Source organism: Pyrus communis, chromosome 2 (assembly GCF_963583255.1).
Source record: "Pyrus communis chromosome 2, drPyrComm1.1, whole genome shotgun sequence".
In the NCBI taxonomy this organism is placed as follows: Eukaryota; Viridiplantae; Streptophyta; class Magnoliopsida; order Rosales; family Rosaceae; genus Pyrus; species Pyrus communis.
In genome coordinates this window covers 34,547,109-34,573,385 of record NC_084804.1, presented here as the reverse complement: position 1 = coordinate 34,573,385, position 26,277 = coordinate 34,547,109, and the positions used below count along the sequence as shown (strand labels likewise).

Genomic DNA, 26,277 nt, shown 5'->3' with positions numbered 1-26,277 from the left:
CAATCACCCCCAAACACTCTAGCCACAACCTCCATAACAACATTCCTTTCTCCTCCTCGCCCCCGGAGCCTGCCCCTCCGTCAATTTGCAAGAGAAAAACAAAACAATAACAACAACAACAACAACAATCCCAATAGAAAAACTCTCCGTTTTTCCCAGAAAATTCCTAGATTTTCCGAGAAAATCAGAAGAGGTGCGAGAAACAGAGAGAGAGTTGTGATCTGAGAGTGGCTTTATTTGGTCTGAGTTTCCGATAAATGGTGTATATAGGCGGGTCAGATGAGGAGGAGAGAGTGAAGGTAAAGTCCATGTTGATGGGTTCTGAGAGGGTGAAGCCTCTGCACAATTTCAACTTGCTGTGGTATTTGAAGTGGGGGAACCAGAAACACCTGTGGTGCTAGAAAGAAAGCTTCAAAGCCAGCAGTAGTGGCAGGGAAAAGTTTGGGGTTAATCGGCGATCATCGGCTCAGAGGATTGAGAGCTTGCCGGTGGTGATGACTCGAGTGGTAATGGTTTCTGGGTTTTAGGATTTTAGGGATACAGGTTGCAGGGAGATATAAGCGAGAGAGGCGAGAGAGAGAGAGAGAGAGAGAGAGAGAGAGAGAGAGAGAAAGAGAGAGAGAGGAGATAGAGGGTTGGGTGGGGGAGAACTCAAAGAAAGGGATCTGGGTTTTTAGGGAGAGCGGACACAGGTTGATGGGTTCTTTTGGTTTATTGTTTATTGTTTTTTTTTTTAATTTTTAAATATTTAATTTTTTTTTTTAATAAAAATGGGTTCCGTTTCTGGTCACGTCAAGATTTAACAGAAAAAGTAACAGAAAAACTGACGGAGGTCTGACATTGGCACAAATTCATAAGATGAGGTATAACATTGTTAATTTTAAAAGCTGAGGTATGAAAGTGTTCTGACACCAATAATTGAGGTAGTTTTTTTGTACTTTACCCAAAGTTATAATAACTTAAGTCGTTTGATCAAATTTCAACAGCTTAGATTACTGGGCTTGGTGGATTAGGTGGAAGAGATCCGGAGAGGATCCCTTTCCAAGAAAAAGGACATCAAAAGAAAAGTAGGCAATGGATTTTTCTTTTTTGTTTTTTTTTTTTTTTTTTTGGGAAACTGGAAATGTATTAACCAGGGCAAGAGATGCCAAAGAGGACAACAAAAGCCAAACAACAAGCAAACAACCAAAAAACAGACAGGAAGTACAAGAGGGTAGAAAACCCGGCACTCGAAGCCAAGCTCTAAGTGTCCCCCTTTGCACCCCCAACATAAAATTAGGCAGGCAAGGTAAACCATCATGATTTAGTACATGCACTAGCGAGGATGGGGGTCGATCAACCCAAGACACATTACACATCTCCATACAACGACGCGACGCCAAATGGTCAACTGCCAAATTGGATGATCTTGAAATCCAAGACCAACGACAGTCCTGAAAGGCTTCCCCAAGCTTCAAACACTTTGCTAAAATAGGAAAAGCCTCCCATCTGCTATCAGAGATTGTTCCCCGCAAACATGAAATGATTGCTTGAGAATCAGATTCAACAACAACATGGGTCAGACCCATCAAGAGACCCAACTCACAACCATACTTCAAGGCCAACGCTTCAGCACTAGCAATAGAAGTCGCACCTATCCTCTTTCTGCGAGCAGCCAAGAAATTGCCAAAATGACCCAAAAACACTACTCCTGCATAACCACCACCCATGGCAACATCCCAACTTGCATCAACATTTATTTTGACAAAGGGAATATTTGGTGGCATCCAACAAACCTAACCCGCACTACAGGATTGCGACTGCACCGTGCGGATGGAGGAAGCATGCATGGCATTAATGAAAGCAGCAACATGTGTGGAAATAACAGATAATACCTGGATTGGATTGATAGATTTATGTTGGAAGAGAAAACTACACCTTACTTTCCAACTATGCCAACAGGAGAAGGCAATGAGAGACAGAACCCGCTTCAAATCAGCCTTCGAGGGAGCATTAGCTTGCCTTACTACCATAAGCCAATTTCCCCACGATGTAATATCCTGCCTGTTAACCCGATATGTTAAAGCACCCCCAAACCAAATAGCTTCCAACCACGGGCAGAGGAGAAACAAGTATTCAATCAACTCCTCATGAGCATGACATAAAGGGAAAATCGATGAAGGCTCTGATTTCCGGTTATAAAGAGCTTCCATTGTGAGCAGGGTACGATGCAAAGTCTTCCACATAAAACACCTTAGTTTGGGAGGAGTATTAAGCTGCCACACCCACTTCCATGATAACGCTGGGATAGATACAGCCGAAGAAGAGCTCCAGGGGAGCGTATGAGTGACCTGAGAGCGCTGCCAATGATATTTGGACTTGACAGAATAAACCTCATTCTGAACAAAAGGCCACACCAATATGTCCCTCATCATGGAATCACCAAGTGGAGTTGCCAAAATAGCATCAACCTTCTCAAATGAGATAAACGGTCGAACAAAGTCAATATTCCCATCCCCAATGGCTGGATTAATAAAGGAATCCACTGTGGTATTACGGCTAACTTGCACCTCCCCGGAAGGAATAAGGAGACCATTCGGAAGTGAGGGCAACCATCCAAATTCGATGGCCACTCATTAGGTCACACCCAGACCCGGGATCGGTAATAAAAACTCAAACCCGAATTTGAAACATGAGTGAAAAGCTACATAATTAAAAGGAAATTGGAACAGATTGGAAAATAAACTTCTCTTATTAAAATAACTCCAAAATCCTTATAGGGTGTACAAAAATAATAAATTAAAAATCCTTAAACTTCTCCTCAATCACAACCTCAGCTCTTCCAATACTTGTCTTGCCAAATAACACCTATCTTGCCAAATAACTCATCTGTAAAATAACAGGTGAAGGGTAAGCAACAACCATCGTCGCTCAGTGAGTAGAATATATAATATGCCAGTCAAGCTTGCCATTTTAATCACACTATAAAATAGGATAATAATATCAAATCATTATACACATAATGTCATATCACATCATCCATTCACATGTTCATTATATCCTTCATGAATTGTAACTCACCACATGACCCCTAATGGTCATTTGCCCTAATGTCCCCGTGTGCATTTTACATTTATCCCTCGGATTTATGCAACACTAAAGTTCTCATGCTCCATGAACATATCCAAATAATCCACTTATCACCATATTAATAATTCCAAAAGCATTTCAACAAATCCAACATGCTTGACTTAAAATAGATAGAGATTTATAAATAGATAAAAACCCACAATAGTTCGTGGTTTTCATTTATCAGAAAATAAGAATACTTTGAAACACATTACATAAACCACTCACATTGATCGATAGCTAGAACCTTGGCAAGACAAGTACACAAAGAACCTCCACACAACAAACCCTAAATCCTATTTCTTTCTCTCTTTACCCTCAGTCCCTTTCTCTATGTTGAACCTTCGATGCATGTTCTGCATGTTTCCTTGATATGCGAAAACAATGGAGCATGGCCTCCTATTTATACTAGAAATGAGGAGGTCAAGCTAACTTCTTATTGGTTGGCTTAGTGGCTAGAGATATAATAAATCAATTGACCTTCTCTTACAAGTTGCTGCATGGTAATCTAAATAGGCAGTAGACTTAGACAAGTGGTTGGCCAATAACAAGTGGAAATAGAAGATAAGACACGTCCAACTAAGTAGCTTCACATAGTCACTATGTAGAGTGCTCACTAAGCAAATATACAAGGAGATTGCCATAAACTGTGGTGTGCCACGTTTGAATATAGCTTCCAACAGTAAGCAATCTAGCTAGACTAATGAAAAGAACATCTTTTGCCTTCATTCTAACATTAAGGTTCCACCTCCTGCTTGCATGATTTTTAAATGATAGCTCATACTAATAAAAACATGAATTACAAGACACTTGTCCTATTAATGCAAACTAATGACACCTCTACCTTAATCCTTCCAACTCAAAACCTAGTCATGGTAATGGTGAGGTGTAAATATGCATAGCTAGATGCATCACACGTGATGCGCTATGTAAAAACTTATCTAAGCTTCATTCTAAATATATAAAAAAGAAAATTTATAGCCACAAATACAACTAAAAATACAGGACCTTACACATCACCTGCTAGTGGGACGCTTTAAGCAGAATATCTCTACCCCCTTAACAAACTCGATCATGCCCAATAAGCCCGACCTCCCCCATTTGCATTCAAAAATGAACAATGAGGGAAGTAACGAGCCTACAACACCCTCGCCCAGAGGGACTCTAGTTCCTAAATCAAATGCCAACATTGTTTACTAATAGGGCATCATTAAAATCCATAAAGCTTCTAAAACCCATCCCTCCATGAGCCTTCGGGAGTGCTTTTTTGCCAAAATAAGGAAAGCATTTTACTTGAATTTGAAATAGTAACTGCCTTTGTTTAATTGGGGTTTAGGATCAAATCATTGAGATATCTCATTCCTCTCTATTTGCCATTTCAAACACAAACGGGCATAAAACTGGAAAGCAGGACCAACTGGATCTCAAACAAAGAATTAAAAGAAAAATAACATAAATATTGGACTATATGTAACCAATCTACATCACTTTCTCCTAATAAATTAATAACAACCCTGCATTAATCATGAAATTTGGAAAATAAGAGCTCAAGTAGGTAAAGATCAGTATCAATGAGCAGTTTGTGGAGTTTGTATGGCTACCACTGGGGAGCATGAAATACAGGAGAAAACTCATGCAACCTAACCACGCGCCTGATTAGAGCACTCTCACAAAAGCATGGGACCCTTAGGTATTTTGATCTCACCAAGTGTGGAGCCATCCTTTCTAACCATAGTTTCTCTCAGAAAACACAATGCATCACCATACTGTCAAAACTGAGGCTACAAAACCAAAATAAAACCAACGTTAACAAGCTTGAAAATTTTCAGATCAATTGCACGTGTACAGCTCAGTTTTGTTAAGTTTCTGTGGAGATTCCATACCTGAGAGGAAGTGTTAGTGTGAGCAGTTAAGTTGTGCTTCATATGCATCATTTCTCCTAATAGCTTAACCTTTTTGGATGTACTGCCCCCTCTAAAAATTTCAGAAACTACCCCCTCTAAGAATTTTCAGATCATCTAATAGCTACATATAGAAGATTAGTCATGAAAAGTTATTACAATATACACGAAAACCATCCCCATTGAGAAGGCAGAACTCTGTAGACATCTTTGCATGCAAACCATAGATGTCTGTTAAACAGTAACAACATTTCCATAAAACCTTCAACCCATGAAACATAACTTTGACAGAACCAGCAAGTACATCAATCAGCTCATTGATTGCTCTTTGAAAATTTTTGAGACACAGTCTTACACATGGAAAACATTGAAAATCAACAAGCCGTGACCATTCTTACTCACATTTAGTTTTGGTTAGATGCTTACCTATCAAATAACTTCTCAATATGCAGTTAAATGGTGAAATTTGGCAACGTTTCAAATGCTTACCTTTTCAACTCGTCATCAAAGGACAGAATAATTTCTTCAGTTTTTATAACCTTTGTTGTCCCACCATGCCTTGGCAAGAGAAATCCCACATCCTCCAACTCCACATCCAGCCTTACAACACAAGCAAAAGGTTGTTAGGGTACATCTCTATGATTACACCATGCCGCCAAAAATTCATGCACCCTAAACTTACATGCACATAACTTACATAGAGATCTGCATCATCTGACACAGACTCATCTTCATAACAACGATCACTCGCAAGCATGAAACTTTTGTGGCCAAACTGTCGATAATAAAATATGAGTGAAACGTGATAATCATTCTCATTGCTTAGATTTATAACTATCCAACATCCATCAAAGCATAATGGTCAAGCATTATTCTTAATGACTTTACACACACCAAAACAGCATTACAAAGACACATTTCACAGTGACTTAGTTTCACTAGTTATTTGTACACACTTCATGCATATCAAATGAGTAATCCATTTCAATCCAAGGAAGCTGTCATCTTTACAAAAAGAAACAAGACAGCTGATCTCATATCTTTAAAAGTCATCTCCATAAATACAGCAGCAATTTGGACCTGAGCACAAAAGTAACAATAAAATACTATTTGCTGCTAATGAGCCTCTCTGTGAATAATACAAATGCTGCAATTTCTTAAAACTAACAGCCTCAAGGATAATTTCATTCTGGATGTAAAAGCATTTATATAAAGTACCCTATCTACAAACTATAAATTCAAAGTGGATGACATTTTGAGAGTGACCTGCTTTCACTTAAAACAGTTCTAATATAAATTGTTTTACTGGTTTAGCATGATGATATAGGATTACATGAAACCGATTGCAACAGAAGACAACAAAATACTGGAAAAAAAGTTGGCAGCATATAACTATTGCCAATACTGAGCAGAAGTCATCATTAAGACAAGCAAGCTTTGGTGCACGTCTAAATTGTACAATCTGACACTACTATGAATGAGAATTTGCTCATCTAAAACCAGTTTTCCCTTTTAACATGCTATAGATGAATTTATTTCCCTACATTCATGGCACTTAGCAAGAACATATTTCATGCCCAAAGACATTACTATTCAAATTTCACGGCAAAATTTTAAAGCCACAAGGTCACTACATCCCTGAAGCATTGAGCAACAAAATTATCAAAAGTAAAAAATGATAAAGTGAATCATCAATATGGCAAAGAAGACAAAGAAGAAACACCAAAACAAATACAAAGCAGCAGCTTCATAAAATATTAAACAAAAAAAATAAGGAACCTATAAATTTAAACCTCAAATTTTTTTTAAGAAACATGAAGAGGCTCACTATTACAAGATATGTTCACTGGATTCCATTGCAGAGGACCAAGAGGAACCAACGACCAAAGAGACAAAGTGAGGGGCTTCCTTTTCAGTATATGTTCGAGACAAAGTGCAAGGGGCTTCCTTGTCAGTGTCTGTTTCGGCTTCAACAAAATAGTAAACCAAAGTTCCTCCAGGCACTGACATTGGCATCAACATACCCTGCATGACGTCTGACCCTGGTTAACATCTCTCTCGTGAAGTTGAAGAATACTACTGAGATATTAATTCGGGTTTCATAGTCTTGCAGGGGGAGAGGCCTTGGGATGTTCATGCATAGTGTTACAATATGCAATTGGCCTCAATACCATAGGGATAGGAGCATCTCTCACTCTTCTTCATTCAAGAAAGAATCCGTCTCATCAACATAGCCCTCTTCTTTCATTACTGCTGTCAAATACTTTAAAGCTGCAATGATTTCACCAGCATTAGGATGAGACTTATCCCCAGCAACAGACAAATTTGTTGTATGTCCCACTACAATCCAACTACAACCAGGAACCTTCGTCAATTCCTTTTCTTTCATTTCTCTCCTCAAAGAGATAGCCTCATCCCAGTTTCCTGATGCAGCATGTATATTAGAAAGCAGCACATATGTTGAAGAATTTTGTGGTTCTAACTCAATGAGTTTCTCAGCCGCACGATGTCCCCTTATGTAATCTCCATGTAATCTGCAAGCACCAAGTAATGTGGCCCAAGTCATAGCATTTGGGTCAGAATCTAGTCTGTCAACAAATTCCTCTGTTTCTTTAAGAAATCCCTACCGGCCTAGAAGATCAACCATGCAGACAACATGATAGACCCTGGTTGGATACTATACTTATTAACCATAAAATCATACATTTGTTGGCCTTCAACTACCTTCCCTGCATGACTACATGCAGTGAGAACACCAAGGAATGTGACATCATCAGGAAAAACATGAAAGTGTCTCATCCCATCAAAGATCTTCAATGCATCTTCTGCATAACCATTTTTAGCAAACCCAACTATCATTGAGTTCTAAGAAATGACACTATTTTTAGTACCCATTTCTTTAAAAACATGCACAGAACTACCCACATCCCCATATTTAGCATACATGTCTACAAGGGCACTACAAGTTAACTCGTCCAGATCAAAACCGGTATGAAAAATGAGGGAATGGATCTCTTTACCATTGTTCAAAGAAGAAATGACAGCACATGCTCGAAGAACACTAACAAATGTTGCTTGGTCGGGTAGAGCATTATGGCCACGCATCTTTTGATACAACTGTAGCGCCTCCTCACTGCAATCATTTTGACTGAGTCCTAAGATCATAGCGGTCCATAATACTTTGCTTTTTGGCTTTGGGAACTCCGAGAAAAGAACTGTTGCATCTACTTTGCTTTGGGAATTCATGACATACCTAAGAGAGAGACACCCAAAAAGTCAACATCACACAAAAGGCCTTTCTTTAGTACTATGCAGTGGATTTGCCTTCCCAGAGTTAACATGAGAGGTCCACTACATGCATCTAGAAGGACTGAAAAAGTAATTTCAGTTGGGTTCAATCCTATCTCCTGCATCTCATGAAGCAAATTAACGGTTTCTGCCAAGTTGTTATAGCCAAAACCAGCAATTAGAGCATTCACAGATACCACGCTCCAGTGGGGCATATAATAGAGAGCTTTACGTGCATTGCCAATGACCCCACATTTAGAATACATGTCAATAAGGGAGCTCCCAGAATAGAGGCTTGTTTCCAACCCATTTTTAGCTGAGAGACCGTGGACTTGTTGTCCCATCTTTAGTGCTTGAACATTTGCACACGCACTTAGTATACTTACCAAGGAGACTTCATCAGGCACAATTCCATGCAAATTCATTCTTCGGAACATATTAAAAGCCTCGTTTTCATCTTCTTCCCGTACGTATCCAACAATAATTACATTCCATGATATATTGTCTCGATTTCTTATGAGCTCAAATTGTTTGCTTGCTTCCTTCAGATCCCCTGATTTAGCATACATATCAACCAATGCATTTCCCACGTATAAATTTGATGCAAGTTTATTCTTGATGATATGTGAATGCAACTGACAACCCATGTTTAGATATTCCAAGCTAGAGCATGCGCTAAGAATGCTAGTGTAGGTAAATTCATCAGGGAAAAGACCATACCCCTTCATAATGGTAAACAATTCTATAACTTCACTGGCATACCCATTTTGGGCATAACCCCCTAGCATCGTATTCCACAAGACAACATTTTTCTCTGGTAGATAATCAAATATTTTCTTTGACAAATCCATCTTTTCACACTTGGCATACATATTGATTAAGGAACTTCCCACATAAACGTTAGACTCTAACCCCAGTTTTACTGCCATATTGTGAACTAGCAAGCCATAGTCTAGAGCAGCTAAACTAGCAATTGCGCTCAAAACACTTCCTAGTGTGGATCTTGTCGGTTTTTTGCCAGATTTCCTCATTCTCAAGAAAAAGTTAACAGTTTTCTCCTCATTGCCTCTCTTGGCATGCCCAGAAATCATCACATTCCATGCTACAACATTAGAATTGGGCATCTGGGAAAACAACTCACATGCGTCATCTAGCCTTCCTAGACCAACACATGCATTTATGACGGTCACGAATTCACCTGGTCCAGAAAACCACCAACTCTTTGCATCTCTTTAAACACTTCAAGTGCCTCCTCGAGCAATCCAGCTTGAGCATACCCTGAAATCATTGTTGTCCAAGCAACTGTATCCAACTTCAACACACTATCAAATACCCATCGTGCATCACTTATACAATTGCACTTGGCATACACATTAATGAGTGCACCTTCACAAAATGAACTCAACTCAAACCCCATCTTAATAACACCACAATGAACTTGCCTACCATATTTAACATCAACCAATCTTGCACAACCAGACAAAACCATTGCGAAAGTGAACTCGTTTGGCATTACCCTTATTCGAATACATTGACAAAACTAAGTTCCAAGCAAACACATCCTTGTTTTCAAGGCAGTCAAATGCCTTCTTGGCAAAATCCACATTACCGCACTTGGCATAAAAACCCAGAATGGCATTTCTCAGAAGCCCTTTGGATGCAATCCCAAATGTCAAGCTGCGGGCGTGGACAGCCTTGCAGGTCCTGGAAGCACGAGCTAGTAGCCTGTCAGGCATTTCGTCGAACACCTTACGGGTCTGAATATACTTGCATTACTATAGACATATCTGCAAGAGATGGGTGTAATAGGACTCAGATGCTCCATCTTGGCAGACCGACTCGGACGGAATAGTAGAGAGGATGTGCTTTTGGTGGAAGAAGTGTAAGGTTTTGGAGGGAGGAGGTCTGAGACACATTGACTCATGACGCACTGGTGCCAGCCTTAACCGAGACGGGTGCGTGTCGTTTGGTGTTGGCTCCAAAATTGTATGGTATGACAAAAGAGCGCGCCAAAGAAGAATGTCAGTGGGGCCAACTAACCGCTCCCTCCAGGAGCCCAACTTTTGTTCACTAAAACAAGCCTTACTTAACTTGTGCGATCTTCTTCATTTGAACTAACTTTTGTTTATAAAAACTCTTCGTGGTTTCGTGGTTTAAATGAATATATGAGAGAAATTTATTGAAAAAGTTACACTTCATCAAGGAAGGACAAAAACCTTAGAGCAAGCCCACCCACTACACAATTATCTTGAAAATTGGGCAATTGAATCCCCCAAAATCCTAACAATCATTACCACCCCAACTTAATCAGTCGGGCCACACGTGTGCCCAAGACCAACGGATTGAACAATCATCCAAGGATAGCTCGAGTGAGCGTCTGAGGCCATGTGATTTTAGGTTGACGCCCAGCCTAACATCAGATACATTATATATTATTTTGGTGTCAAGCGCACATATGATGGCATGTCAGCCGACCAAAACCCAGACGCTAGGGCCCACACTGCAGGCACACTTACCCAACAACCATTAGGTTTCTAATGGTTAGCTATCATATGGTCCAGATTTTTTCAACAAAAACAATCTAAAAAATTATATTTTTACTATTGGGCCAACGTGGACTATATGGATTGTTGGATTGTTTAAAAAAAATAAAAAATAAAATGTAATCCAACCATCCATATTAATTAAATTAGAAAAAAAATTATAGAATTATAAAAATACATAGAAATGCCAAAAAAGATAATATAAACTGTGGCATGACAAAACGAGATTGTAATTGCAGATAATAACACGTAGCATGACGAGATTAGTTAAAAGTTCTATTTGAAATTAAGCATAATATTAATTTAAAAAAAATAATTTTCTAATGTCAATTGCCCGAGCAATTCATTTACAAAGTAAATATGCACTCAGACCTTTACCATTTACTAAGCCAATAATTGCCTTTTTCTCAATTGATGGGGCAATTATTGCCTTAGTAGGATGGACTTTCTCATACCCCTCATAAGTTAACGAGTACCAAAACAGAGAAGGGAGAACACCCCTCCTGAAACATAAAGAAAAAGAATACAAAAGGGGAGGACATAGGACAAAAACTCTTCTAAAACAAAACTTAAATGTCATTGTACTGCAACTAAGTGACAATCTACAAATGCTATCCGATATAGATTACCTTGAATGAAAAAAAGAAATTTAAGTCAAAAAATAAGATAAAAACCAAAAACCAAAACAAACATACTCAATAATAAATTTAGATCCTGCAAATAAAACTAATTAAACAAGAAGAAAGAGCATTATAATAAAAATAACTTGAATCTAAATCAAAGCTATAGGTCTCTATACAGGGACTATAGGATTAAAACTGTTTTGAACCTTTATAAAGGGCCAATGCGAATACAGAAGAAAAACAAGAAAAGTAAAAATGGCACCGGGCAAGAAAGGCAAGGCCAAGGCGAAGTCGGCGAGCCCTGCGGAGCCAACTCAGTCCGACAGCAACAACTTCCCGGCCTGTATTCGGTCGGTACCTCCGTCGTCCGTGGCCATCACCATCCACGCCAAGCCCGGCTCCAAAATCGCCGCCATCACGGATTTCAGCGACGAGGCGTTGGGGGTGCAAATCGACGCGCCGCCGAAGGACGGGGAGGCGAATGCGGCACTGGTCGAGTACATGAGCTCGGTTTTAGGGGTAAAAAGACGGCAGGTTTCGATCGGGTCGGGCTCCAAATCAAGAGACAAGGTTGTTATTGTGGAGGACGTGACCCTTCAAAAGGTTTTCGACATTCTGGACAAAGCTGCTGCTTCCAACAACACCTAACCTAAGTACGCTAATGACATGTTTACTTGTAAAATCTAGTAGAGTGAGATGTGTGAATGTTGAAGTTTGATATATTCAATGAGGATTTCTGTTCGTGCTTATTGGAATTTTGGTAATTTTATAGACACCCTCCTATTTGTTGACAGCATGGAGCTTTGTCCCTCTTCTCGTATCTCCAGAATAATCCATGCATTCCTAACAAGGTTTTAAAAGACGCTAGTCAGACAGCGGTAAGAGCCTAATTCCTAATCTTCTTGGCGGGCAGGGGCCTGCCGCCATTTTCTAGGGTTCTTACACCCTATATTTCCTAGTGTCAATAGAATTACGGACCATGGTTAGCCATCGAGTCAATCGAGAGAAGAGGTGTGTTAGAAACGCGAATTCGATTATCGATTGCACATTTGCACTACATCAACGTTTGTTGAGTCAGGAAGTAATTTACAGAAAGAATTATCAAATGTCAGAGTACAATCGAACCAAAACTAAGGAATCAAATGGTGTGTTCAATTGCCACTGCCGCTGCTTTTTGCTGAGTGGTCTTCCTTTTCCTGCCTTTTCTCTATTAATCCTTACATCTGCTAAACCCCAAATGCAACTTTTTGTTTCCACATCGAAAGAAACGAGCCTGAAAACACCGTCACTTTCGGACAGAGCACCGGTTTCAGCTGTCTCACTGACATATTTCACATACATAGGTCGTTCTTTGAACCGATCCAACTCATGTGGAACCCGAACTACCCTTTCAACGCCTGGAGATGACACCTGAAAGCAAAAACATATGTCTTTAGAACCACGAGATAAAAACACAAACAATGAGAGAGTACAAATTTCAGAAGTTTCAGCTTTACAGCTTAATCCATGGTAAAAACCTAGACAACCAAGCGCAAGCCTTTACTTACGGTTTTATTCCGAGAAATCTGTAATGTATGTCTTCCCAACCACTTAACATAGAAAAATGACAAGCCAAAGAATAAAAACCAAGAAAAGGGTAACAAGAAAGTCAAGAGAGAGAAATAGAAGTATACCTCAAGCGATAAATTCTCAGGAAGTGATTTAGCAACCTCTGCTTCATCCAGTTTTGCCCTATAGGCTCTAGAAAAAGCTTCAATATCTTCCATACTCGGGGAGCCGGATCTGTAGTAAATCCATGTGGTTTGAGCTCAAAAGGCATTCATACGACAGCTTACACAATTTGTGGAGATTAACAGACAGATTTGATTTGTCTACTAACAAGAAAATGGAAAAACAAATACAAATGAGAAAAGTTGGGAACTGAAATTCAACCAATACCGGTACTTTATCACACCCGCATTAGATATTAGATGAACTGGTCTGATTACGGCCTACAAAGATTTCAGTAATCGCTAATTCTTATTGCATGAGAAGTATTCAAGTGTTTTACTGGTAACAATATAAATCTTACCCAGACTCCACTTGTTCCCGGCTGTTGAAAACTTAAATTGGCAAGTAAACCTGTTTTTTATGTTGCTTTTTGGTAGTGTCAATGTGTCATATAGTACCTTAAGCTTTTCCGCGATAGTGGCAAGTTAACATAGTTGCAGAGACATGTTATTGAGTCGTGGCTCGAGTCTTGGTTCTGGTAACTTCTATTGTGCACATGTAAGGTCCAGTTTGGTTAAGTTTCTGTAGACACCCTACACATGAGAGGAAGTGTTAGTGTGTGCAGTTAAGTTGTGCTTGATATGCTTTGTTATCCCTTCTCCTAATAGCTTATCTTTTTAGGTCAATTGTTCCTCCTTTAAATTTGCATCCATCAAATCTTTATGCTATGTTTGGAGAAGGGACATTGAAGTACGAAGGATTTTAGACTCGATTGTTAAAAATGAACTACAAGAACGGTACCAAAGAACTACTCAAGCATCCTACAAAACACTACAAAGACACTAAACAAAGTACTTTCAAATGACACCTTTCAAAATTCTCTTATATGTATTGCTTCTAGTCATAGTCACTCTATCTAACTTTTGTAGTGCATGCCTAACAAATTTAGCATAACTTCCAAGGAACTTAAAGTCCCACATCCAAATGGACGATTAGAAAAAATGATAATTTCAGATGAAACCTTTAGCAAAAGAACAAGAATTAAACCGACAAATCAGACATTTACCATTTAACTTCTAATGCAAAGGATCCAGAATTATCCAGTACCATCATCTAATAGCTATCGCCATTTCCAGCTATATTGACGATGATTGGAAATTAGATGCAAACAGAAGAACAGCCATGACGAGTTGTTACAACAAAGGAACATGAAGAACTCTGAAGACATTGGCAAATAAAAATAGAGAACTGTTTACTCAAGGTAACACCATTTCCATAAAACCTCCAACATCAAACATAATTTTGACATACTCAGCAGGTACATCAATCAACTTCTTGATTGCAATCTGGAATTGTCAAGATACGCTCTTACACATGGCAAGCATGGAATATGCATCACAAACTAATATCCTATACATTGTAGGTTAACAAGTATCTCCATTACTATTTACTAGTCACATTTAGTTTTGGTCCGATGCTTACTTATTCGAAAGCTTCTCAATGCGCACTTGAATGTTGAAATTTGGCAACGTTTTAAACGCATAAATTTTCAAGTCGCCATCAAGGGACAGAATAACTTCTTCAGCTATTTCTAGTGCTTTGTCATCCCACCACGTCCCAGCAAGAGAAATTCCACCACCTCCGCCTCCATCTCCAGCCTTGATACACAAGCAAAAGGTCGTTAGATACGATCAATCCCTAATATTACAGTGCACTGCCACTAACTCACGCACACAACTTACGTAGTGCTCAGCAGCATCCGCCACAAACTCATCCTCTTCGTAATAATCATCACCCTCATCATCCATTAATGCGTCTATATGATTAAGAACACACTTAAAACATTAAACAGTTGTGGCCGAATTTTCGGATAATAAAAATATGAGTAAAAGCATGGTAATTTTTGCCATTGCTTAGATTTTACAGCTACCCATCAAAGCATAATCCACCATTATCTCCTTAACTACTTTACAAGCACCAAAACAGCATTACAAAGAAACATTCAAATTCCAGAACCCTAAAGCAATTGCCATAAAAAGAGGAAACAGGTGAATTTACAGAAGTACCATCGTCGTCTTCGTCGTCCCAGATAACGTCGTCGTCTTCGTCGTCCTCTGAAACTTCATCAATAATGGTGGGTTTGAGAAGTGGCTCGGGCTCTGAGTTCGGCTTGCGGGCGCGGAGGGTAGAGGACTTGTTTGGAATAAAGGGAATTGGGCATGGCAGGAATTGGAAAGAGAGGTTGTGAGGTGAGAGAGAAGGCCTGGCGATGGATGTGATTGGCGAGAATGTAACTGCAGAGGCTATGAAATTCAATGTTGAGTCCATTGCTTCTCCTTCTGACAGTGAGAAAAGCGGAAACAGAGTTCAGAATTTGAATTGAATTGAATTCCCTTGGGCTGCTCGAGCTTCAGCAGACCAACGGCGGAGTTCAAATGCGTTCGATTAAATTAGGATTGGGATATTAAGGGTAATGTATTTAATCCAGGAAATTACTCTTTTGTATCATATTTGAGTATCATTTGACCTAACAAATAATGTGTACATGACATAACAAATAATGTATATATGACACGTTAATTAATGTATTTATCTTAATAAATACTAGTTGTATGTGGCAATGACAATTTAACCAGTCAAATCTGATCCCCATATAACCTAATAGTTTGGTTTTGAGTATCAATTTTTGAGTATTTTGCAATTATGGGTAATCGTCGAGTAAATTGTCCAGTTTTGGTTAGGTTATGATTACTGGGATATCTATTTGAAACTCGTATTCGAAACCACCTTGTTTTCATTTTAAAAGGTTTTAGGTTCTAGGAAAATAAACAAATTATGTTATGGGGATGTGGCACATCATAACCCAATCTGCACATTGTCATCCCTAATAGTGTACATTACTTGCCACATGAAATGGTAATAAGTATCCGAGAATCAACTTCAGGCTAACTATAAAAGCTCTTAATTCATACAAAGCTTAAATGATATTATGAAGGGTGTTGGCTGTTGGACTTGGATTTAACATGTGCATCAATTAATTTGGGCTACGATCGGGTTGGATTGGGTTCGGTTTGGTTGGGTATGGTCATGCAAAGAATCAACACAAAAAATGATCGAGCTGATGTCGAGTTGGATTCGTACAGGTTATGACTATGAAAAAAACCCGCCCATTCGGGTTTAAGCATTCATCACTCGACTTCATGTGACCCTCTTCATCAGACACATACCTATAGTTTGAAACTTGAGACGAATAAGAATCCATTTGCTTGGAATTTGCAGATGGTCAGGCAAATACAAACGAGCAATAATGGACTAGACGTTACTTGTTTGTATACACATGCAGGACTAGCAAATTTATCAAGTTTAGGAACCAAAGATGAGCAGGTGACATAAACCTGACTGTATAACATATGTTGGAAAGGTGGTACCTTCGAAACCTGGTCCACTACAATCTTTAACTAAAAGAAACATGAACGAATACAAGATGAAAGAATAGTGTGGTAACTCTATGCACTTCTTTAGTTTGCCTTTCCATGTTCGAGGTGGTCTCTGGCAAATGTCAATGCTTAATAAATAGGTTGGGAGTATCTTGTTTGTCCTTGTTTTGGAGAGAAATGAAGGAAAACCAGTGCCTTCTGCTCGAGTCTCGAGCATATATCGATGTTTTGCTTCAGATGATGGATAAGAGAATTACAGTGCATCGATGATTTTCCAAACTTCTCTTGTTAATGCATCAGGGATTGATGATTTTTACCTTCTTAGTGTCAATTACATCAGAAATACCAAGAAAATGGAACTTTTCTTGCCTACGAAGGTAAGAATTACGCCAATACTTCTCTGGTACTCAAAATAATAAAATGTATCTGGAAAGTTGGAACAAGACAGACACTTAATGAGAAATGTTTTCATTTATTTCTTAATGATTAAGTTACAAAGAGTATTTATAGGAAAGCTAAGAATAACAAACCAAAACAGAAAGGGTAAATTACAAAGGTGACTTTCCTAACTAACTTTTGACAGCTGGTCATTACTATTTACTTTGGTAACTTTCTCTTCATGTCACATCCCGGTCCGGGGGGGACCACTTCCCGGGCCCGCTCCACCACCGTAGCACGATATTGTCCGCTTTGGGCCCCGACCACGCCCTCACGGTTTTGTTTCTGGGAACTCACACGAGAACTTCCCGATGGGTCACCCATCCTGGGAATGCTCTCGCGCGCTACTCGCTTAACTTCGGAGTTCCTATGGAACCCGAAGCCAGTGAGCTCCCAAAAGGCCTCGTGATAAGTAGGGATGGGAATATACATTTAAGGATCACTCCCCTGGGCGATGTGGGATGTCACAATCCACCCCCCTTAGGGGCCCGACGTCCTCGTCGGCACACCACGGCCAGGGTTAGACTCTGATACCAAATTGTCACATCCCGGCCCGGGGGGGGGGACCACTTCCCGGGCCCGCTCCACCACCGTAGCACGATATTGTCCGCTTTGGGCCCCGACCACGCCCTCACGGTTTTGTTTCTGGGAACTCACACGAGAACTTCCCGATGGGTCACCCATCCTGGGAATGCTCTCGCGCGCTACTCGTTTAACTTCGGAGTTCCCATGGAACCCGAAGCAAGTGAGCTCCCAAAAGGCCTCGTGCTAGGTAGGGATGGGAATATACATTTAAGGATCACTCCCCTGGGCGATGTGGGATGTCACACTTCACACCCCCTCAAGCTAAACGGAGAAGGTTGAAGTGAAAGCTTGGTACAAAGGTGAAGAAATCATTGTCTGGGAAGAGATTTGGTATGAATATTAGCAATTTGCTCTTGGCTGCACACAAACTGAACTGTGAGAAGTTTGGTAAGGACTAGCTCTCAGATATAGTGATAATCGATCTCGACATGCTTGGTACGAGCATGGAACACAAGATTGGAAGCCAATGCAATGGTTGAAATGTTGTCACACCAAATTTGAGGTAGAGAAGGCAACTGAAATCCAATATCCATGAACAGTTTGCATATCCATGTCAATTATGCACCAGTGTGAGCAAGGGACCTATACTAAGCCTTTGTGGATGAACGAGCAACAATGTGTTGCTTCTTGGCACTCCAACTAATGATGGAGGAACCAAGGAATATGCAGAAACCACCAGTAGAATGTCGATCCTAAGAACACCGTGCCCAATCAGCATCCAAGAATGCTTTAAGTGTAAGATGTGAAGCAGTTTTGGGGAACCATAAACTATGTCTAAGAGTGCTTTTAAGGTATCGAAGGATACATTTAATTGCCTGAAAATGTGGTTCTTAAGAAAAGTGCATAAACTGGCACACTAAGTTCACTGCAAAGGAAAGATCTGGTCGAGTCCAAATGAGGTACTGAAGTGCCCCAACTATTGATCGATATTCTTCAAGGTTGGTTAATGGATAACCTATGAGATCCTATTTTGTAGAACCAAGATGTGTAATGCAAGGTTTTGCTTCATCCATTTTAGTTCATTTGAGAAGATCCAAAATATATTTGGACTGATGAAGAAAAATTCCTGAAGCAGATCGAGTAACTTCCAAGCCAAGAAAATAGTGCAAACCCCCCAAGTCCTTAACTGGAAACTGAGCACTAAGTTGAGTAATCACATTAGCACAGGCAATAGGGTCCAGTGACTATTATATCATCTACATAGACTAAGACGAGGACCAAGATAGGTTATTTAAGAACAAACAAGCTATGATCAGATTGAGAGGCTTGAAAACCCATAGATAGTAATGCAGATTAAAGTTTTTCAAACCATGCTTGAAGGGCTTGCTTTAAGCCGTAGAGACACTTTTGCAAATGACAAACATGATTGGGATGATCTTGACCAATAAAGCTAGGAGGTTGAGACATATAGACATTTTCGTTCAAGAAGCCATGCAAGAATGCATTGCTTACATCCAGTTGATGCATAAACTAGTTTTATTGAACTGCAAGAATGAGAAGAATTATAAAAGTTACTGGTTTAGCCACTGGGCTAAAAGCGTCATTGTAGTCAATGTCTTCTTGCTGATTGTACCCTTTTGCAACAAGTCAAGCTTTGTACTTGTCCACAGATCCATCAGGTTTTCTTTTGATCCGAAAAACCCATTTATAGCCAACAATATTGTAGGTAGAATCATAGGGTACAAGTTTCCAGGTTCTAGTGTTTTGGAGGGCATTAAATTCATCCTGCATTGTAGCTCTCCATGTGAATACTTGGAGGCTTGGAGATATGTAGATGAGACAAATTCTGTATCAAAGTGAGGAAGGAGTGGATGTTTAGTTGCTGTAAAGGCTTTGGGTTTAAAGATCCCTGATTTAGATCGAGTTTGCATATGGTGAATAGAGACTGCGGATAATGAGGCTGGTGCAATGGTAGTTGCAGGTTCTGGTAGAGTATGAGAACTTGGTGCAGGGTTTGGAATGAGTGAAACAGGTAGGAGTATAGGTGCAGGGTTTGAATTTGGAAGGGAATGAGAACTTGGAGCAGTTGTATGAGGTTGAGAGAGTGAGGTAGATTGTGAAATGGGAAGATGCTGAGATAGAGAGTAGAGTTTGGGAAAGGTGAGAGAAAATGGGAAAGAATGAGGTAAGGAGGAACATGTGGTTTGTTGTTGTTGAAAAAGGTTGGAATTGTGAAAAGGAAATGTGCTTCATCAAAATAGACATGTTGAGATACATAAACTCAATTTATAGAGGGATCCAAGCATCTATATCCCTTATGAGAGAGGTTGTAACCAATGAAGACACATGGCTTGCTTTTAGGGTCTAGTTTTGACTTAGTATAAGGTTTAAGCCAAGGGATACAGCTGCAACCAAAAATTCTAAGTTGAGAGTAATCTGGACACTTTTTGAAGAATTGTTCCCATGGTGAAGATTTAGACACCGGAGGTAGTCTATTAATCATGTAAACTGCAGTGAGAAAAGCTTCTACCCAAAAATGATGTGGAACCTTAGAAGCAATGAGAAGAGTCTTGGCAGTTTCAACAACATGCATGTGCTTTCTTTCTGCACAACCATTCTGCTAGGGTGTATGTGGATAGCTTAATTAATGTTGAATGCCATGAACAGAAAGATGGTGCTTGAAATCAGAATTGAGAAACTCACCCCCTGAATCAAATCTCAAGGTTCCAATTTTATAGCCAGACAAGTTTTCAACAAGTGCTTGAAAAGCAATGAAAGCCTAAAATACATCTGATTTGTACTTAAAGGGATACAACCAAGTATATTTGGTAAAGTCATCAACAAATATGACATAAAACCGATAGCCACTTACAGAAAGCAATGGAGCTGGTCCCCAAACATCTACATGAACCAACTCTAAAGGTCTAGATGTATTACAAATAGAATTATGAAATGGTAACTGGCACATTTGCCTAAAACACAATTTGAACAGAAAAACTGTTGAAGGGAACTAGAAATAGGCAAGGCAGACTTTAAGAGCACAGATTGCAAAGTCTTAAACGTGGAATGCCCCAAACGTTGATGCCAAGTAGTAGGAGAAGCTTTGATTGCAGTATAAGCATGATATGGTGCTGAAGAGTGAGAATTGGCAAACCTTGGCCATCTCCAATATATACTTTGTCAGGACCATTGTATGGTTGTGGATTCTGGATATTGTTAAGATTATTGGTCATGTGAGAACTTAAGCCAGAGTCAAGCAGCCATGGAGGAAAAGTAGTGTTAGTGTTTGCATACATTTCAAGTTTAGCTGGTGGAACTCGGCCTTGAAAATTAGGATTCATCCGATTTGAGCAGTCAATAGCAAGATGACTTGGATTTTCACAGATTTGGCAAGGATTGGCTTTGAAAGTATTTGTGTAATAACGAAAACCACCACGATTTCTTCCTCGATTGTAAGAATTATTGTTGTAGCGGTTGGATCGATAGTGATTGCCTCCACGATTGTAAGAATTGTTATGGCGCTGAGAATTGCCTTTGGTGAAGTTAGAAAGATTAGTGTTCTGAGCAGTGCATGCCTGAGGTGTAGGAAACAAAGGAGGGAGAGTTGAAGTTACTTGAATGGAGTTAAGAACTTGATAAGATTCAACAATGGAAGATCCTTGAGCTTGTTTCTTACGAGCAATAGCCATTTCTTTACTAAGCAAGAAGCCATGAAGGTCATCAACCGAAGTATTAGCCAATCGAAACTGAATCGAGTCCACAAAAGAATCATATTCATCAGGGAGTCCATTAAGAATAATAAGAAGCAAATCATGATCATCAACAAGAGCGCCAGCCGCATCAAGAGCATCAATAATCTCCTTCATGCGCTGCAAGAACTCAGAAATAGAGGAGGAACCCTTGGTAGCTGATTGTTAGTTCGTGAGCAGTTGATAAATGTGAGAGCGAGAGACACATCCAAAGCGTTTTTCAAAATTAAGCCAGAGGTCATGCGCAGATTGAACACCAACTGTGAATGGAATCAGATCTTCAGAGAGAGTGGAATTGATCTATATAATGATGTTTTGATCATTTTCGTACCAAATCTCAAACATTCAGAATCGAAATGAGATTTCCAAAATTATCAGCAAGAAATCGAGGCGGTGGAGACTCAGATCCATCAAGATGCCGGTGAGTTTGTAGTGGCAGAAGATCGGTTCAAAGAGAGATCACCACACAAGATAATTGTGGCGATTCAGCTTGGTTTGAATCATGCTGCCGATATTGTTGATCGTGATCGAGTTGATCGATGCCTGGATAGAAGAATTAGGGTTTGTGTTCATCGGAGAAGAGGTCAGATTGGCAGTCGTAGGGCACTCAATGTGCATTGGAGAAGGAGGAAGAGGTTCAATCACTGGAGAAGAGGAGTGAGAAGAATTGGCCGCCATGGATGAATACGAAAGATAACGAAAGTGATCTGTTTGGTAGGTAAGAAAATTTTCCCAAAGGATCAGGAGTCGGAAGACAGAAGGCCTCGTGATACTAGATTGAGAAATGTTCATTCATTTCTTAATGATTAAGTTACAAAGAGTGTATATAGGAAAGCTAAGAATAACAAACCAAAACATAAAGGGTAAATTACAAAGGTGACTTTCCTAACTAAGTTTTGACAGCTGGTCATTACTATTTACTTTGGTAACTTTCTCTTCAACACTAGCTAACATCTAAATACAAATTTTTCAGATGACTACGAATCATTATATCATGGCTTGCAGCCTAAGAAAGCACACGAAAGTGAAGAAAAATCAATGCCACCTTGATGAAAATAGGTATAGGGAAATACGAGTACAGAATTTTACAAGACAGTTGTTGAGCTATACTAAGTAAGGAGATACAATTTTCTTTGTCCCATTCTTATTGATTTATGTCATCGAGTACAAAAGAAGAAAACAGGTCAAGAAAAAGTGACCGATGAAGTAGTAAGTGCATGTGGTGAGGGAGTAACAGTAGCGTTATCTGTCCAACTTTTTTCACCCCAGTGCCGTAACATGCTCTTCCAGGAGCAGAAATCCTGGACGCATGTCTTAAGACGCTTGTCTTTTATTTTAATTTTCCAGTGACCATCAGTGTAATTTGCTTTTTCCGCTTGCCTTCGGTCCCACTCTAGTCCTGCCTTTTGCTGTGTCTGAAGCAAACAAAACTTTTGCAAGTTTCCTGGCATAGCATCGTGTACTCTCCACCACGTATTATGTGCAACATCACTCGCAAACTCCTGCATAAAATCGACATTCCAATTGCAGTCATAGTCGCGGAAGCAAAGCCACGGTTTCTTACCAAGGTAATGGAGGACATAGATGATTGGAGGGTCAGCTTGAAAGAGGTGAGTTTTCATTTGCTTTATCTCCGGCTCATCACCTTCCCAGAAATGTTTCAAGAAGTTCATGTGTTTCGGAATCCTGTGCCACCATGTAAATACCTCATTCAGATACCCCTGGTCACCACCGTTGTAGGATACAATTTCGTTGATATGATCCATGAGCAGCTGGAATGTACAATTTGATGGTTCGACGACCATCACACCTGAGTTGAACAAAGTAGCATTGTTTCCCGTGGCTGATATTTCTGGCATTTGAAACAGGAAATCGATATTCCGAAGTATAAGCATGTCGGCATCAATGAAAATGATCTTGTCGTAATCAGTCAACTGCCAAAGACGGAATTTGCTGTAGTTCCATTCGTTGTAAGCTTCTGGTTCAGCTTTTGGGTTCCTGATTCTTTGGATTGTGTGGATCTTCCACCCAGCAGCCTCCAGTCCTCTCCGATGGTACTGAGTGATTGTTTCATCGACCAGTATCACAAGATCTCGTGTTGAACCAGCCATACGGATGCTCTGCGCTGCAGCAATGGCTCCACAAACATATACATCTGCAGAGTGTAGGATTGTTGCATATGCTTCTCGGTGGGGTTTTTCCGAGTCAAAATGTTCTGTGTACAAACATGTATTTGATCACTCTCAAGTATAATGCAGTTACGAGAGCTCTGTAGAATTTCAAAGTAACAATGACTTGTATTTATTTTCTCGTGAGATGCATTATTAAATAAGTAATTCATTTCGAATGAACTAAACTCCACATTTTGCAGGATACGGAAACACCAAGTTTCGGAAACTTAAAAGTGAAAACAGAAAGAGTAATGGAAGAGAGGGATACCAAAAGCTTTCATTGCGCAAAAACGACTCAAAAGAAAAATCCAACTTTGAAACAGAATAATTGAAAAAGCAACACAAGACACTGGTTTAACTCTTACCTTTAGCCTTGAGAGGAACTGCAAGCTCACATGATCCTACAGGGAGCTGTAGCTTCTCCCTCAAGGTAGTAAGTTTAGGTCCATAGAGCCATGCATTCCCTTCACGTCTAACAAGATCTTTGCAAGTGAATAAACTTGGAATGGGGAAGCAGTCAGTCAACAAAAGCACATGCACTGGGTGATATCCTTCCGGTAACGCAGCCAGCCTTGCTGCTTCAAGCTGCAAGTGGAAACGAGCCACGTCTCTTGACCAACTGCCTGACTTGTTGCAGGGAAGCTTGACAGCAACCAGACCAAGCGGTGAACTTTCAGGAATTAGAAGCTTTGGTAGAGAGGGACAAGTAGGAACTTCGGATTCTTGTTCTTCGTCTATCCATTCAGGATAGAGGGATTCCCATGTTATGTTGGTTGGTGCATAGTTGAGATGCAGAACAACCTGCTCAGAATCTGGAAAGAGCTCCTTCCAATTGTCAATTTCATTGTCATTAAAGTTTAATAGGCCAATTCTCCGATAATCATTTTTGTGAGTAAGTTTTCCAACAAAGTCCAAAAGTTCACTCCAGTTTATGTGTAAAGATGATATATAACGTAAATCTGCTGGAACGCTCCTTTTCATCCATCTGCATTGAGAAGTTAGGCTGCAGCCAATAAACTTATGTTACAACTATTAGCACTGGAGAGAGAGATAGAGAGAAAGCAATGAGGAAAAACAAAACTTTCAAAAGCCTCAACATCAGAAAAGAGACAGAATGTTGAAGCAAGAAAATACCTAATTAAGAGTAAACAAATACCACGAAACAAGAAGTGAAAACAAGGTGATCAGCTCATAGGACGTACTGAGATACAGAGCTGGAGAGGTGATCTGTATTATAAACAGTAGAAGATAGAAGGAGCGTCATAAAAGTCCCGAATACAAGAACGATCAACACCAATTTCAAGGTAAGCTTGCAGTTTAAGGCTCTTTCTTGAGCGTGAAAGTGGAGGGCTTTCTCAATATCTTTAAGAACTTTGTTTCTCTGCGGCCTTCTTTTGTTGGTGTCTTCACTGAAACATAAAAGGGATACGTAAAAGATGAGCACATTCTAAATGGCAAGTGAAAGAAGTACAAAGAGTGACAAATGTAATGGATAAAAACTAAAGAGAGCAGTAACTAAGGGGTTTGCATGAGAAGCGTGTGTTTTTTATTTCCCCTTAACAAAACTAGCCTTCTCTTCATCTGCAACTATACATTCACATATATGTAACGAAAAAGGCGATCTAGAGTTTGGTAATTAAATCACGAAGCCTATGTCTTCCAAATGTGTTGATATGATTGTCGCCAGCAAAACATATGAACATGTGTGGATACAAAACCGACTTCGTTCTTGCGAAGAGAATTCCGTACATGCTTAGTATGGAGCTAAAAGAATCAACACCCCAATCAAAATGAAGTCAAGCTACACTAAATCACTAAGAAATGAAAATTTAAAATGTAGATAGAGAGAGAGAGAGAGAGAGAGAGAGAGAGAGAGAGTGACTGAGGTGTGAAGAAAGGCGGTGTCTGGTTTCACCAATCAAAATGAAGTCAAGCTACACTAAATCACTAAGAAATGAAAATTTAAAATGTAGAGAGAGAGAGAGAGAGAGAGAGAGAGAGACTGACTGAGGTGGTGAAGAAAGGCGGTGTCTGGTTTCAGTGGGAGTTGTAGTAGGGGAGGGGCCTCTCATCTTTTCTGCTGATTCAACTGAAGCATTTCCTCATTTGATATATACACACACCTCTCTCTTATATATAGGAAACTTCATTTTATGTGGGACATATGCTAGTAGTAATAACAACTACAACAACAACATACTTTCTCATTGACCATAAAAATGTTATTCGCTCCCATTGAAATAAAAAAATACAAAGTTATTCATCCCCCTCGTCAGTACATAAAAATAACATTACGTGCACGTGACAATATTTTTGTTGCACACAATATTCTTCGTTTATGATTCTTATTTCTTGGTGTTGTTTTTGAGATTTTGTTTATTAGGAAACTTCATTTTAATCATTGGTAACGATGACTTTTAAACTAAAATCATGAGTAAGATCAAAATCTAATTTTAGTCCATTGATACATAAAAATCTAATTTTAGTCCCTTGATACATTAATCACCTCATTTATTAATTATATTTTTTATGTTTTAATTATTTTCTTGTTTCTTCCTAATTTTAATGTATTAATTTTGTTTCATTATAATTATAATTTTCATTTCATTCATCGTAATATATTTTGTTGTAAACATTTAGATAAGCTAATTTTTATTTTACAATATATTTCGATATACTTTGTCTTCTTCATTTAGGTGCATTAAATTCATTATAATACATTTTGGTGCATACATTTATGTACACACATTTCAGTACATACATTAAAATACAAACATTTAGGTA

The 26,277-nt window shown here is 39.4% G+C and overlaps 3 protein-coding genes and 1 pseudogene across 4 annotated transcripts; 1 reads left to right on the top strand and 3 right to left on the bottom strand.

The window, feature by feature from the left end:
• Positions 1-6,837: 6,837 nt before the first annotated feature.
• On the bottom strand, positions 6,838-10,357 carry LOC137726167 (pentatricopeptide repeat-containing protein At3g09040, mitochondrial-like; annotated as a pseudogene).
• Positions 10,358-11,644: 1,287 nt separating this feature from the next.
• On the top strand, positions 11,645-12,212 carry LOC137721127 (uncharacterized). The gene has a single exon (XM_068460242.1). The coding sequence runs from the start codon at positions 11,719-11,721 to the stop codon at positions 12,109-12,111; it is 393 nt and encodes a 130-aa protein (XP_068316343.1). The 5' UTR covers positions 11,645-11,718; the 3' UTR covers positions 12,112-12,212.
• Positions 12,213-12,382: 170 nt separating this feature from the next.
• LOC137726586 (uncharacterized) lies at positions 12,383-15,618 on the bottom strand. The gene is made up of 5 exons (XM_068465522.1): positions 15,240-15,618; positions 14,916-14,989; positions 14,656-14,831; positions 13,137-13,245; positions 12,383-12,873 (listed from the first exon to the last, which is right to left on the bottom strand). Exons 1-5 carry the CDS (start codon positions 15,499-15,501, stop codon positions 12,565-12,567), a joined length of 930 nt encoding a protein of 309 aa, XP_068321623.1. The 5' UTR covers positions 15,502-15,618; the 3' UTR covers positions 12,383-12,564.
• Positions 15,619-22,427: 6,809 nt separating this feature from the next.
• LOC137726620 (putative UDP-glucuronate:xylan alpha-glucuronosyltransferase 3) lies at positions 22,428-25,582 on the bottom strand. Of its 2 annotated transcripts, none has more exons than XM_068465557.1 (4): positions 25,501-25,582; positions 24,696-24,902; positions 23,859-24,496; positions 22,428-23,537 (listed from the first exon to the last, which is right to left on the bottom strand). In XM_068465557.1, exons 1-4 carry the CDS (start codon positions 25,563-25,565, stop codon positions 22,507-22,509), a joined length of 1,941 nt encoding a protein of 646 aa, XP_068321658.1. In that variant the 5' UTR covers positions 25,566-25,582; the 3' UTR covers positions 22,428-22,506. The 2 variants fall into 2 exon arrangements, with proteins under 2 accessions (XP_068321658.1, XP_068321659.1); XM_068465558.1 differs by lacking the exon at positions 25,501-25,582 and adding an exon at positions 25,010-25,176.
• Positions 25,583-26,277: the final 695 nt, after the last annotated feature.